The sequence below is a fragment of the Podarcis raffonei genome, chromosome 8 (genome assembly GCF_027172205.1).
Source record: "Podarcis raffonei isolate rPodRaf1 chromosome 8, rPodRaf1.pri, whole genome shotgun sequence".
Taxonomy (NCBI): Eukaryota; Metazoa; Chordata; class Lepidosauria; order Squamata; family Lacertidae; genus Podarcis; species Podarcis raffonei.
The window spans coordinates 66168350-66183696 of NC_070609.1; the positions used below are offsets into that span (position 1 = coordinate 66168350).

General features: G+C 46.6%; 1 protein-coding gene across 1 annotated transcript; it reads left to right on the forward strand.

Moving 5' to 3' along the window:
• The first annotated feature begins 1498 nt into the window (after positions 1–1498).
• AGMAT (agmatinase) lies at positions 1499–13543 on the forward strand. The gene is made up of 7 exons (XM_053400517.1): positions 1499–2047; positions 4531–4733; positions 5428–5476; positions 5771–5966; positions 11812–11991; positions 12715–12799; positions 13130–13543. The coding sequence occupies exons 1-7, from the start codon at positions 1572–1574 to the stop codon at positions 13201–13203; spliced, it is 1263 nt and encodes a 420-aa protein (XP_053256492.1). The 5' UTR covers positions 1499–1571; the 3' UTR covers positions 13204–13543.
• The last annotated feature ends 1804 nt before the right edge of the window (positions 13544–15347 follow it).

Sequence of the window (15347 nt, forward strand, 5' to 3'; positions counted from 1 at the left end):
ATGCAGTTGATTTCTAGAAAGCAACTATCACAGTGATCTGCCATATATACTTTTGGAGACTATTTTAAGACTTAAAAACGGGGGGTGGGGTTGGTTCACATGACATCTGCAACTATAAAACATTTCCCATGAATTTTGCAAACCCCAGCTGGAGGGTGGAAGAGTCCCTGGATTATTCCCTCTTTATATGAACAACAAGAGGAGAGGTGAAAGGGCTGGGGTGGGGGAAGAGAAGTATCTACCTAAGCTTTGGCATCACAGTAGGCTAACTGAGCCACCTCTCATTTGGCAGAATGAATAAACGTTGATGTTCTACCAAATCACTTTGGGGTGTTAATAGTTAGCCTGTGTTGAGCATTCTTAATTACTTTAGTTAGACTTGGTAGCTGTTGAGGTCTTTGTTGCTAGTTGGGAGAGTGAATTAGGTTACCTATTGGTGAAATAAAGTGTGTGTTACTTAAACACTAAAAGAGTATTTGGACATTCTGTTTTTTGTTCTGCACCAGGGACCGAAAACCATTGTGGCACTAAGGGAGGGCAGATTCCAGGGAGTCTGTGACAGGCATCCCCATTCTGAACAGCCATCCTGAAAGAATGAGGGTCTCAAAAAGTTTGGATGGATTCTTTCAGATACTAATTGCGCACCTGTATACATTCCACAACAAAAGCTGCACAAGCATACATTTTAATACTTTGTAGCAAAAGCCAGCCTTCCAAGAATCTCAGCTTTTGTTTTAAAACAAGTCAAGTCCTTAAGGCCATTTCTCACTTAGACATGCAGACATTCCTTTGTCTACATGATTAAAAGGTGCAAGAGAGCCCTCCCTTCTCTCTCTCTTTCCCTACTGAATGATTTGTTAAGGTTTCAAGGGTCAAAACCCAGAACAGTGCCTGGCAGCAGAATGCTTAAAAGGGCAGGAGCAGGAGATTTTGGGTTCTGTGCCAATGTCTTCCACCTCCCATCATTCCCATCACCTGCTGTCTGACCCTTTTGCATGTTGTCCGCTGCAAGTTCGAAGCGTGAATCCCCCTTAACAAGGGACGGTTCAGCATCAAGTCAGGGTTGGGAAGCTGCAGGCAGGATGGGGGCCAATGGGCGTGATTGCCCTATGTGGACCACTTCGTTTGCCTCCCTTAAAAATAGGTTTAAAGGGCTTTCTGGTCTATGGCCTGACAGCTTCTCTCTAAAGAACCAGGGATTGTTTTTTTAGAGCAGGAGGGAATTGGCTAGAAAGAAACAAAAGATCAGTAGAAGCTGGCATAACCTCCCCCTCCTCTTAAAAAAAAGGTGGTTGTGTTGCTGAACTTCAACAGCTCTTAAGCAACTAAGGCTTTCTGGTGGAAATAAGTCATCAACTCTAAAACACACATACTGGCCATGGTAAAAATGACTGTCTCTCCTCTCCACCCTGGAAAAAAAAACTTTTGAAATCCCAGCTGGAAATGAGACAGCGCCACCTAGTGAGAAAAAAGTCTCACTGGCTGCAGAGGCTTCTCAGGCTTCTGTGTCTCATTTGTGCCCTTTGAACCTGTCAAGGGAGGAGGCAGAGAGGCAGGCGCACTGGCTGTGCATGTTACGAGGGGAGTATATCTCCTGGAAACCTTTAAAGCTACCAGCTGTATCCTGTTTTGGAGGGTTCAGCATGGAGCTCTTCTGTTCCTTGGGGCGCAAAGCCCTGTTGCAGGGGAAGGCGTGTCAAAACAGCCTCGCCATTGGCAAGCAGGTGTCCTGCAGAACATTCCCAACAGGCACATGTCGCTCTCAGCACCTCAGCAGCAACAGCAGGGCTAACCCAGGCCGGCCTGGCTTCCTGCCCAGAACTCCCTGTGGTTCCTTCTTTGAAAGTTTCTACACCGCGAGTTTTCTCCCTCGTCGCCTTCTCTCCGATGCCCGCTTCAATGTGCCACCCAGTGCGGAGTTCGTGGCCAGACCCGTGGGGGTCTGCTCCATGTTCAAGCTGCCCATCCAGAATTCAGCAGAGGGTCTGGACGTGGCGTTTGTGGGGGTCCCTCTTGACACGGGGACCTCCAATCGTCCTGGGGCCAGGTGAGTGGGTTTGCTTAGGGAAGGGAAGGGATTGAATGCTGCATCACAAACTAGGCTTGGGTGGAGGGGAGGCCACACAGCGGTGCTATCAGGGTAGGACTTTGGGGGGCAGTCACCCAGGGTTCCCCTAATCTGCAGAATGAGCAGGAGGGTCCCCCAAAGTAGCAGAACATTTTGACGCATTCGCATGACCATTGAAAGGGGCGAGGTTTCATAAGACCCATTTAAAACCAGAAATTACCTAACTGCGTCAACAATCAAAGTTCAAAGTCCAGGCCTGGCTGAGGGTTTTAGCAGTGAAATGAAACAACCTTGGGGCTGTTTCTCCAAAATTCTCCTTGGAGTTTGAGCAACCTGGTCTCCGCGCTTTGGAAACAAAAGTGATGTGATGCATTGGGAAATCTACTGTTATGTGTGTGGGTTTTTCTGAAAACATGAAGACGTTTGTACAGAGACTACACATACAGCAATGTGTGTGTGCACATGCGAAAGAAGGTGCTGGTATTGTGTTAGGTGCCCAGTGATGGGTCTCAAAAGTGAAATCGGGACTCGTCTGTTAAAAGAGTTTGCCCCAGAGGTATTTTGAGCAGACCAAACCCTACCCTTCAATATCAAATTCTGATCCTCAGCCCTATTTGAAACTCATGCTTGAAATGGAATCAGATTGGCTTTCTTCTAATTTTCTTAGTGTTTTCCTAATGTAAAATCAGAATTACAACAAATCAACAACAAAATGAAGTTATAAAACATAACATAGGAACAGTACAGAGGTTGTATTTTCTAATGTAGATAATGTAGAAAAATAAAAGCAGCAAAACACATTGTGAAAGCCAAATTATCCAGTTTGCTGGGGGAAGAGAATTTTGTTTATATAGATTGGACACATAAAATCTCACCAAACAGTGCAGAAATGTTCTGGTTCTTCCTTACCCTTAGAAACGTGTAATTTGTGAGCTATTATCTCTGCAGTTGCCAGAGTCAGTCCACATGCTTTTGTACTACAATTAATCCTGTAGTGTCTTCCATTTCTGGGCCAAGTTAATTTCCCACTGCAAGTAGGAAGAAGTTCCTTAGTTTGGAAAATCCTGCAAGTTCCTTAGTTTGGAAAATCCTGTTTGACATCCTGCAAGTTCAAAGGGGCAAGTTGCATGAATTGGCTCTCAACGGCAAGGACCATCTCCTGAAGTGGAGCTGTTTCAGCTGCAGAGGCCCATGACAAGACCCAGCAAGCAGGATGCGCCCTTGGCAGACCTTCTGTCAGGCTCATGACCACGGGGAAGTCATATGTTCAACATTTCTCTGCAGCTGTGACAAATGAAGAATATTTTACACAGAGAAACAATGGTTCTTTGACCTGCATAGCTCAGCTGGTTAGCATGTGGTGCTGAAAACGCCAAGGTTGCAGGTTCAAACCCCTCATATTCTTGTATTGCAGGGGGTTGAACTGGATGATCCTTAGGGTCCCTTCCAACTCTACAATTCTATGATTCTATATAATAGTGTGTTCCAGCATAGCTAAATTTCCCTTCAGCAAAAGGGATTATCTATGATTCTATATAACATATCCAAGTCTCCTGGGTATGATCTGAAATGTTTCTGGGCCACCTTGGGGTCCCTCTGACAATCACAGGCCATTTCAGCCCAGGGGAGAGATCCATCCCCTCAGCCTTTCCAACTGGACATGTACTTTTAGATCAGTTCCAGGGCATCAGAGCTGCGAGCTTATCAGGGGCCTTTAGGCAAGGGTGAGAGACCTCAGTTTCCCAGGCCTATCTGGTCTTCAGGACCCTCCCTGGCCACACACCTCACAAGCCTTGCTTTGCACCCTCCTTGAGTGTTTGGGCCCAGCTGAGATGTGTCCTTTCCCTCTGAGAAAACCCTCTGGCTTACCTGGATGGAGGACAGAGAGCGGTGTGTGGGTGGGTGTGGGTATTGTTACCAGAGAACTGGCCATTGTGTGTACCATCCCCCCCTCTAATTCTAAGCCACATGCTCAAATTTCTGTTGTAGACCGCCTCTTTCTGTGACATGTGTATGACATTTTTTCGGTGGTCTTTGGTTAAGGCATCGGGCAATTCCTAAAGTCTTTGCAACTTCTTGTACATCCTTGTTTCTGGGTCCTCACCTCCTATGAAGCAGGGTAGGGGGATAGAATAATAAAGATCTGCCTTGCTTTCATGGGATCCTGCCTCAACTCACCCATCTCTGATCGATTAAAAACTTGGGGGACTCTGGGTCCCTTAAAAGGGGAGTTAGGCTGTTAAAGGCAACCCCCCTATTTTCTGGCACAGTGTGTGTGCAAAAACTAGGCTAGGTAAAAAGCACATTCATTGCCCCGCCTACATTTGTCTCTGGCCCCTCCCACCAGCAGTAGGCGGCCCTCAGAAGGAATGCTAGGAAGTAATGCGGTCCTCAGTCTGCCAAAGGCTCCCTACAGGGAGGCTGAGCACTACAAACACAGATGTTGCTTGTTTCCACCTCAGGTTTGGTCCTCGCCACATCCGGGCCGAGTCATCAATGGTGAGATTGTTCAATCCAAGCACTGGGGCAGATCCATACCATTCTCTTGTGGCAGCCGACATCGGCGATGTGAACGTCAACCTGTATAACCTGAAGGATAGCTGCCGACAAATCCGAGAGGCCTTTCAAAAGATAGTGGCGCAGGGCTGCGTGCCCCTCACGCTGGGTAAGGATGTTGCCAAGCAGCCTGGGGCTGCGATAGCACTGATCGCAAAGAAGCAGCTAAATTAGGGGTGCTGAGGTGCCCCTGGGCAATCTCCTAGTCAGCAGTATTCCAGAAATCTAATCACCATGTGTTGATATGGCAAGGAGTCCCAAAGATCCCAAAGCAAAAAAGGAGATCAGAAACCCCCCAAAAGTAGCATCTGCCTCCTGAGTCAGCTGCCTCATTCTGCCTAAAGAACTAGATCTTATCACGATGACACCAAGGACAGAGCTTCCCAAACACATGCAATCTTAATATATGTAGAGGTACCCCTGACCATTAGGTCCAGTCGTGGCCGACTCTGGGGTTGCGGTGCTCATCTCGCTTTATTGGCCGAGGGAGCTGGTGTACAGTTTCCGGGTCATGTGGCTAGCATGACTAAGCCACTTCTGGCGAACCACAGCAGCGCACGGAAATGCCGTTTACCTTCCCACCAGAGCGGTACCTATTTATCTACTTGAACTTTGACGTGCTTTTGAACTGCTAGGTTGGCAGGAGCAGGGACCAAGCAACTGGAGCTCACCCCGTTGCGGGGATTCGAACCGCTGACCTTCTGATCAGCAAGTCCTAGTAGTTAAAGTAACATTAGAGAATGTATAGAAAGAAGAGGGAGAGGGCTCAATCTCACCATCAACCATATTATCTGTCCTTGCAGGTGGAGACCACACAATCACGTATCCCATCTTGCAAGCCGTTGCAGAAAAGTGAGTCTAAATTGAGAAACGGCACCTACAGTGTCAGGCAGCTTCTGCCAACCCTGTGGGCAGAGGGTAGAGAGGGGCATAGGGTGTGCATGTACAAACTAGCCTCCTGTACAAAAGGCGTGATTTGCATCCGTTGCTCCGCCCGCCTTTGTCTCTGGCTCCGCCCATCACCAGCATGCGGCCCCCGGCAGATGGGCATGTGGTCCTCAGGGTAGAAACAAAGCTTTCCCGCCTTCCCTGTAGTGGTCAAGTCATGCCATTTTGTTCCCTTAGCATCTCTCCTTCCTTCTGTAGGCACGGCCCTGTGGGGCTGGTACATGTAGACGCCCACACGGACACCGGAGACAAAGCGTTGGGGGAGAAGATCTACCATGGGACGCCGTTCCGGCGCTGTGTGGACGAGGGACTCCTGGACTGCAAACGGGTTGTTCAGATTGGAATCAGGGGCTCCTCCTATACTCAGGACCCTTACAAGTATTGCCGAGACCAGGTAAGATGCCAGGAGCCAGCCAGCAGTAGATCACAGCGAACAAGTTGAGAATTAGCTCTTTATTAGCAAAACAGGATCTGCACAGGCCTAATGAGCACAGCAGCTCATCTCCAGTAGGTCTTGCCCCCCATGCAGCAGTTGCCAAGACTAAAGGTCCGTGCTTCCCCCCAGCAGTCTATGTCTCCTCCTCTCCAGGGTTTTCCTCAAGCAACTGGAGACTATGCCTGCATGCTCTCCTCTGCCCTTTTCATGCCTCTTCTGGTCCTGAGACACCAGCAAGGAGGGGAGCTTGCTGTGGCCAGTGAGAGAGATGCCCGTGGCTCTTCACAAGCCTGACCCATCTCTGCCTCTTGGCCTCTCCTGCTTCGGTTTCTTTCTTTTTTTTTAATAATATTTGTTAACAGTTTAAAGATTACAAAAAAAGCAAAAGAATTAAACAAAACAATACAATACAATAAACAATACAAAAACAAAGACACTACATAACAATAACACTAAAACATTGAATTAACAAAACAAAACCAAAAACAATTTAAAACACATCCAATAGTTTCAATATCTTATCTTTCATTCACTTGTTTCAACGACCTCCTCACACCTCCCTTTTTGTATTCCACTTCAATTACTGTTTCAGCAATTCCTTTCCATCTTCCTCTGTTTTCTGTCCTGTAATTTTTCTTAACATGTTCTGACCTTATTTTTTCCCTTTAATACATTAATAATCTATTTGTACTTAGTTCCTTATAACATTTCTACTAAAGCCATATAACTTCATTCCAACATTTTTCTAACATTCATTGATTTTACAGTATTTCTGTAAATCTTTAAACTTTTTCCAGTCTTCTTCCACCGATTCTTCTCCCTCGTCTCGGATTCTGCCAGTCATTTCCGCCAGTTCCATATAGTCCATCAACTTCATCTGCCATTCTTCCCGGGTGGGTAAATCTTGTGTCTTCCAATACTTCGCAATAAGTATTCTTGCTGCTGTAGTTGCATACATAAAAAAAGTTCTGTCCTTCTTTGGCACCAGTTGGCCGACCATGCCCAGGAGAAAGGCCTCTGGTTTCTTCAGGAAGGTATATTTAAATACCTTTTTCATTTCATTATAGATCATCTCCCAGAATGTCTTAATCCTTGGGCATCTCCACCAAAGGTGAAAGAATGTACCTTCAGTCTCATTACATTTCCAACATTTATTGTCAGGTAATGGGTCTTCTGCATGATGCCATTAGCAGACAACAAGGCAAGTATCCCGAGGCTGCATTTCTTGTATGCGGGGATTTCAACCAGGCACATCTGAAAGTGGTTCTACCTAAATTCTATCAACACATAAAGTGTGCAACCAGGGGAGAAAAGACTCTGGACAGGCTGTATACAAATGTTAAACAGGCCTATAAGGCCGAACCATTGGCACATCTAGGCCAATCTGATCATGTGTCCCTGCTCCTGACTCCTGAATATATTCCATTGAGGAAACGGACTCCAGCTATAAAGAGGGATATTACAATATGGCCAGCTGAAGCATCCCAACAACTACAAGACTGTTTTCATGACACCGATTGGGAGGTATTCGTCCAACAGGATATAGAGACTCATACTGAGCAAGTGTTGGACTATATCAGGTTCTGCACTGACAATGTAACACAGAGGCGCCGGATAAAGATCTACCCAAACAGGAAGCCCTGGATGACAAGGGAGGTCCAGGGGTTGCTAAAGGCAAGAAATACTGCTTTCAGAAGTGGAAATAAGTCGCTGTACAGCTTAGCTAGAGCAGATCTAAAGAGAGGTATCCGTGTAGCAAAGGAGGCGTATAGACAGCGGCTGGAGAATCATCTACAAAGTAACAACACCAGGCAGGTGTGGCAAGGTGTACAAGAATTAACAGGGTATAAATCCAAGGATTCCCTGGCAGACGAGGGAGGGGCATCCCTCGCAGAGGATTTGAATGCCTTTTTTGCCCGTTTTGAAGTAACATCTGCAGCAACACCTGCTGAGGCTTTACCACCACCACCACCACTCCCTGGGAAGGCTTTGCCATCATCACTACCATCACCATCATCAGTACAAAGGAATGTAGCAGTCTCTGTGGAAAAAGAAGAGATGAGGAAGGTGTTGAAGGGAATCAACCCAAGGAAGGCCACAGGGCCAGATGGGGTAGCTGGAAGGGTATTGAGAGACTGTGCAGATCAACTAGCAGGAGTTTTCACTGGGATTTTAAATCGATCCCTAGCCCAGGCTATTGTTCCATCCTGCCTAAAGTCCTCTATTATCGTTCCAATAGCAAAAAAACCTAACCCGGAAGAACTGAATGACTTTCGTCCAGTAGCACTCACACCTATAATCATGAAGTGCTTTGAAAAGCTGGTACGAAATCATGTCATTGCCTGCCTACCAGAGGGTCTGGACACATTCCAATTTGCTTATAAAACGAAAAGATCGACAGAGGACGCTGTGGCGATTGCCCTCCATGCCGTCCTTGCACATTTGGAGCAGCGGGGGGGTTATGCCAGACTGCTTTTTTTAGATTTCAGCTCGGCATTTAATACCATTCTACCACAGCGTCTGATGTCTAAACTGGAAGATCTGGGGCTTCCGTTATCACTTTGTGGGTGGATATTGGACTTTTTGTCAGACCGCTCCCAGAGGGTTCGGTTGGGCCCTTATACCTCTAAAATGCTTAAGACTAACATAGGAACACCACAGGGATGCGTACTCAGTCCGCTCCTTTATATTCTCTACACGTACGATTGTGTCGCTGCTCACCCTAGTAATAGGGTTGTCAAATTTGCAGATGACACAACCGTGATTGGGCTCATCCCTGAAAGGGAGGGTGAAACGCACTATAGAGATGAGGTGGAGCGGCTGACAGAGTGGTGCAGAGCTAACAACTTGCTCATAAATACAAGGAAGACAAAGGAGCTTGTGGTGGACTTCAGGAGACAGAAGAGCAATATCCAGCCACTTTTGATTGATGGGGTCTGTGTGGAGAGGGTAACAACGTTCAGATTTTTGGGCATTGAATTACAAGAGGATCTGTCCTGGAGTGTCAACACAAGGGGGCTTGTGAAGAAGGCGCAGCAGAGACTGTACTTTTTGAGAATTCTAAGGAAAAACCATCTTCCGCAGAAACTGCTGCTTGCCTTCTATCACTGTGCTATTGAGAGCGTGCTCACTTATGGCTTATGTGTGTGGTACGGAAGCTGTACTACCCAGGACAGGATGGGGTTGTGCAGAGTTGTTAAGGCAGCAGAGAGCATTGTTGGCTGCCCACTCTCCACCTTAGAGCAGATTTATGCCACAAGGTGCCATAGGAAGGCACTGGACATAGTAAAAGATCCATCGCATCCTGGTCACTGTCTCTTCGAGCTCCTGCCGTCGGGACGGAGATACAGGACGATGAAGACAAGAACGAGCCGTCTTAAGAACAGCTTCTTCTCCAGAGCGATCTCGGCCCTGAATGGGAAGCCTGGACTTTGAAAGTCATCTAATCTTCCTTGCTGTACTATACTGTATTGTTTTAATTAGTGTTTTTATGGAGCAGTCGAGTAATTTCGTTGTCCCTGAGAGGGGGCAATGACAATAAAGATATTATTATTATTATATTATTATTATTATTAAATTATAAATTTTTGCAAGCTTGACTGGTGTCATGTACCACCTGTAAATCATTTTAATTAAATTCTCTCTTAGGGCATTACATGCCGTAAATTTCATGCCTGTGGTCCATAACTGTTCCCAGTCAGCCATCATAATGTTATGTCCAACATCTTGTGCCCATTTTATCATAGCAGATTTCACCGTTTCATCCTGAGTATTCCATTTCAACAGCAAGTTATACATTCTTGACAAATTCTTAATTTTTGAGTCTAACAATTCTGTTTCCAATTTTGATTTTTCCACCTGGAAACCAACTTTTTTGTCCAAATTGAATGCCTCCATTATTTGGTAATAATGGAGCCAATCTCGCACTTTATTTTTCAATTTTTCAAAGCTCTGCAGTTTTATTCTGTCTCCATCTTGTTCCAGAATTTCCCAATATTTCGGCCATTTGGCCTCCATATTGAGCTTTTTCTGTGCCTTCGCTTCCATTGGTGACAACCATCTTGGGGTTTTATTTTCTAACAAATCCTTATATCTTATCCAAACATTAAACAATGCTTTTCTAACAATATGGTTTTTGAACGCTTTATGTGCTTCTACCTTGTCATACCACAGATATGCATGCCAACCAAATACATTATTGAAACCTTCTAAGTCCAACACATCAGTGTTTTCAAGAAGCAGCCATTCTCTCAGCCAGCAAAAAGCAGCTGATTCATAGTAAAGTTTAAGGTCTGGCAGGGCAAATCCACCTCATTCTTTAGCATCAGTTAATATCTTAAATTTTATTCGAGGCTTCTTGCCCTGCCAGACAAATCTGGAAATATCTCTCTGCCACTTCTTGAAACAATCCATCTTGTCCTGCTTCGGTTTCTGCCTCTAATTCTGGACTTCTCTCTGCCACAGATCTCCCTGTTCACTGAGTCCTGTGACCTCTTCAGCTTCCAACACCTTCTCTTCCCCGTCATCTTCCTCTTTTCCCTCTCACCACCTTCCCTTGTCCCATCACCAATTCCCGGGCTCTGAGCCTTCTTCTCTTGGTGGTCCCCCAGCTGGTTCCTCCCACCATTCCTCTTCGTCTAACCAATCCATGACATCAGACCATGTCAAACTTCTAATATTATGCCCACCCAATACAGTCATACCTTGGGTTGAAGTAGCTTCAGGTTAAGCGTTTTCGGGTTGTGCTCTGCGGCGACCTGGAAGTAATGGAGCACGTTACTTCCGGGTTTCGCTGCTTGCACATGCGCAGATGCTCAAAATGACGTCACGCACATGCATGGAAGCAGCAAATTGCGACCCGTGCATGCACAGATGTGGGTTGCGTTCGCTTCAGGATGCGAACGGGGCTCCGGAACGGATCCCATTCGCATCCAGAGGTACCACTGTACTACTCATGCCTAGCGTGACTCATTCGTTATTACGCACCTAAAAATAAATCACGAATATACACTGCTTATTTATAACCCACCTTTCCTCCAAAGAGCTTCAGGTGCTCACAGGCTTTCAGCTCCCCATTTTGTCCTCACAACAACCTTGCAAGGTAGGTAAAGCTGAGAGAGAGTGACTGGCTCAAGGTCACCCAGTGAGCTTCATGGCTGAGTAGTGGTTTGAACCCTTGTCTCCCAGGTCTTAATCCAACACACTAACCCTTACCACACACTGGTTCTCTGTGTGAAATACAGCAAAAAAAAAAAACAAAAAAAAACCAGGCCTGCATACTCTGTGCATGCTGAAATATTTAAAAATCTGCACCCAGCCTATCCATACTCTGTACCCAGAAAGCCAGATTCTGCAACTTGGATAAATTGTGGGAGAACATGCACATTTTCTATCCTGCCTCCCAGATATCACTAGTCGCTAGACATTACAACCCCACCTTCAGGCATGGAGACTCTCACTCGGATTCTCCCTTTCGGCTTTCTAAAGTTCACCAGGCATTGCTCACACACTTTTAAGCCTATCTCGATAAGGACTAGAAACTTAATCACTCTAGGATTTTAAGGAAGCTGGTTCCTTCTGTATCAGTTCTCTGCATCTACACAGCCTTTTTTGCAGTCGTGAAAGGACAAGAAAATCAGGGGAAGCACCTTCCTCTGTTCCTTTTCATGGGAGAACACTTGTCAGGTGTCAGCTGTGGGGCCACAGAGCAAATTTACACCTGCACAGCTGCAAAGTTAGATACCTTATCGGTATGATGACCCTGGGGTTCTCCATTCCAAAGCTTTCGCCGGTGTTTTAACAGGGTTTCCGGGTGGTGCTAGCAGAAGACTGTTGGATGAAGTCGCTAGTCCCTTTGATGGCAGAGGTGAGGAAGCAGATGGGAGACAAGCCCGTTTATATCAGCTTTGACATCGATGGAATAGACCCCGCCTACGCCCCTGGCACTGGGACACCCGAGATTGCCGGCCTGACACCTTCGCAGGTAAAATAAGTGTGCAGAAACTCAAGCAGTACAGGTCTAAGCAAGACGTTTGCTGCATTGCTTTGGCTTCTAGGGGGTTGAGCTTTGTCTGAAACAAAAGTGGGGAGCCTGCAGCCCTCCAGATGTTGCTGGGCTGACAATTCCCAACATCCCTGATCCTTGGCTACTCTGCTTGGAGCTGAGTCCAGCGACATAGTAGGGCCTTAGTAACTGCAGACTTTGCTTTACCTTCTTCTGACTTGGAGGTTACCAGTTGCATCAGTCTGTTCAGTTGCGGGCGTTTGTGCCCATTTTTCAATCTGGTTGGATCCCTGATATGCAAAGACCTCCTTCTGTAAAAGGGGCGAGGAATCTTTTCCAGCAAAAGGGCCACATTCGCTCCCGGATAATCTTTTAGAGGCCATGTGCTTGTGGCAGACAGCACCAGAGTCAGAATGGGATGAAGCAAACAACAAATAAAAATCTTACCTTTGTAGGCAAGCAAGAGGCATTAGCAAGGGTTAGCGGCATAGGCTAAACATTCCTGGAGTGTGCAAAACAGGGGCAAAGGGGTGTGGCATAGACTGAAGAGACTCCCAAGGGCCGGAGAGAGGAGCTTGAAGGGCCACATTCAGCTCCTGGGCCAGACTACAAAATGCATTTCCCCTCCGCTCATTTAAGTCACTTAATTCTAGAGCCTCTCCCTGCCCTTGACCCACTTGCCTTCTCTTGATTTTCAAACAGGCTCTGGAGATTATTCGCGGCTGCCAAGGTCTGAATATTGTTGGGGGCGACCTTGTTGAAGTGGCGCCGATGTATGATGCTTCCGGTAAGTGGTGTATCTTGGCATCTGCCGCTTTAGCGACAACCTGATACTTGATCCCCCCAAAATGTCAGGCTCCTGCTTGGGTTATCTTGACAAGAGCAATGTCTAAGTTCTGTGAAGTCCCTCTCGCAGCACATCCAAGAAAGTAAGACACTACAAGCCCCATTTTATGGACTGGAGAACTGAGGCTTAAGTGGGGGGCACGACAGCAGCTCCCTTCTCTGGCTACCCTGAAGGGTAGTCAGTTAGCCAATTGCTCTCTCCATAGCAGCCAAGGGTTGGGAGAGGCAGCAAATTCCTTAATTTGGCTTTCTGCTCCTTTTGCTTACACAGGTAACACAGCACTCCTGGGAGCAAATCTGCTCTTTGAAATGCTGTGCGCCCTCCCGCAAGTCAAGAGGACATAAACCGTTCCAGGGAAGCCTCTGATTCACACTAAAGGCGCTCGTAATGCACAAGGACCTCCCTGCAGACCTGCAAAGAATCAGAACGTTGCATTTTTAACTTTGCTGGATCTGTGCAACTCTCTGCCTGCTACCAGACCCTTTCCTGACACCTACAGCAATAACCAGGACAGCTGAAAATGTGCAGGGTTGACATAATGGGAGACCGCTCACCAGCAAACACAAGTTCTGGGAATCTTTGGTTCTGTGGTGAAATTAAGTTGCTAGTCCTCATTGCTGCTGGAAGAAAAACCAAAAAATGGAGCACAGGACACAGCCACCCAATACCTAAGAGCACCTGGCAATGCCAAGCTTTCACCAAGAGCATAGTAGTTTACATAAAAGGCACATGCAAATAAATGAATGTACAAATTATAAAGAGTGCCGGATGAGAACATATCCCTGGGAGCCTCAGAGCCAAGATGGGATAGCCAATGGGGTGCCCTCCGTATGTTTCTAAACTGCAGCTCCCAACATCCCTGATGGGAGTCCAACCACATTGCAAGGTCACCATGCTTCTCCTGCTCTGCTACATCAAAATTACATGTAATCCACATATTCCTCTCTCCTTTGGCAGCCATCCAGACACCTTCAGTGAGTCCATGAGCAGGGCGTGAAGGCAACAGCCTCCTCTGTTCTTTGTCCCAAATTTAACTGGTATTCGCAGGTATACTGCCTCTGAACTTGGAGGCTCTATTTAGACCTCTCCATCGTAATCTCCTGTTATAGCCATCTGAGCGGCCACATCTTGTGTCTGTGAGTTCCACAAATTCAGTTCTACATTGTGTGAAGGGAGGGGAGGGGGCAGGGGAGGGTAGAGGGAAAGGGAAGAGAGAAAGCCCTAGGAAGGTCTCCCACAAAAGGCACTGAACTCAATCCAATGCCATGGAAATTAGCAGTGTGAGAGTTGGCTCCAAATTGCACTGTGCCACCACCATTACTTTATCATCAAGAGTCACTTGGAAGCACCAAACCGTATTCTGAACACACATTAAAATAGTTTTATTTCAGTTGCAGATTCTGTAAGAGTCTTAAAGCAAAACCAAAATAAAATTAGGGCTGTTCACAAATACAAAAAAAAAGACAATTTGCCCAATAAATTATTTATTCCCCACCCACCCAACCCAAGAGTATCAAAAGTGCAAAATGTTCAGCTTTCTTTTCAAACCAATCCCTCCACCTGGGCTGGATTATTTGTATCAGTTCCCGACAAACATTTCTACAGAACACAGAAGACAAAATGGCCGTCACAGGGAGGCTGGAGTGGGGGGAACCAAACACATTGAACGTCAAAGGAAAAGTCGACAACGCACAGGAGGATCGGACAATATGCTATCACTTCCCTGCTAAAGGCATTAAGCTTCAGGTTCTAGGAAGTTTGAATAAGAAAGGCTTTGTATGGTTGTGTCTGTGCATCGTGGGCAGACCTAAACCACGGTTTACGGTGCACAAGCAAATCACACCCTTCCCGCTTATGCCTTCGAGGAAACAAACTGCGATCCTTGATTTAGCGTTGGATCGTGGCTTGCTTGGCTCCATCAAACCACAAGAAGTAGGGCAAGAACAGATCTCAGCTGCGAATTCTGGTCTGCCTTCCCCTGCTGCGAGTTGGGAGGGGCAAAACGGGCACAATTTTGCTCATGTGCCGTCAAGACATGGTTTGCGGCTCACCGTCACGTTTGAGAACCAACAAGCAGGCAGTGGAAGCATTCTTCTCCCGAAAGCTCTGAGAGAAGGCTGTCAATTCTATAGCAATTTCTGTTAACGGGATTAATGGATTAAATTTAGTTAGCAGAAGGTACCTGGGTCTTTTGGCAAAGGAGAGGCCTGGGCTTAGCATTACGGGTGGCGAAGTTCTCTGCATGGTCCTCAGAGCCGATGACAATCGCACGCAGATGCTAAATTCAGCATCAACTAAAGAGAGGGGAGCCTTGCATGAATTTGGCACCCATGCAATTGCACTGAGTTGAGGATTGCCCCCTTCATACAAGAGCTAAACTGTGTGGGAGAGGAAGGAGTGATACACCCAGTCGTGTTTTAAAACTGGGCTACGAGAGCTACCGTTGACCACTGATTCACCAGCTGTAGTTGCTGGGACACTTGTTGTC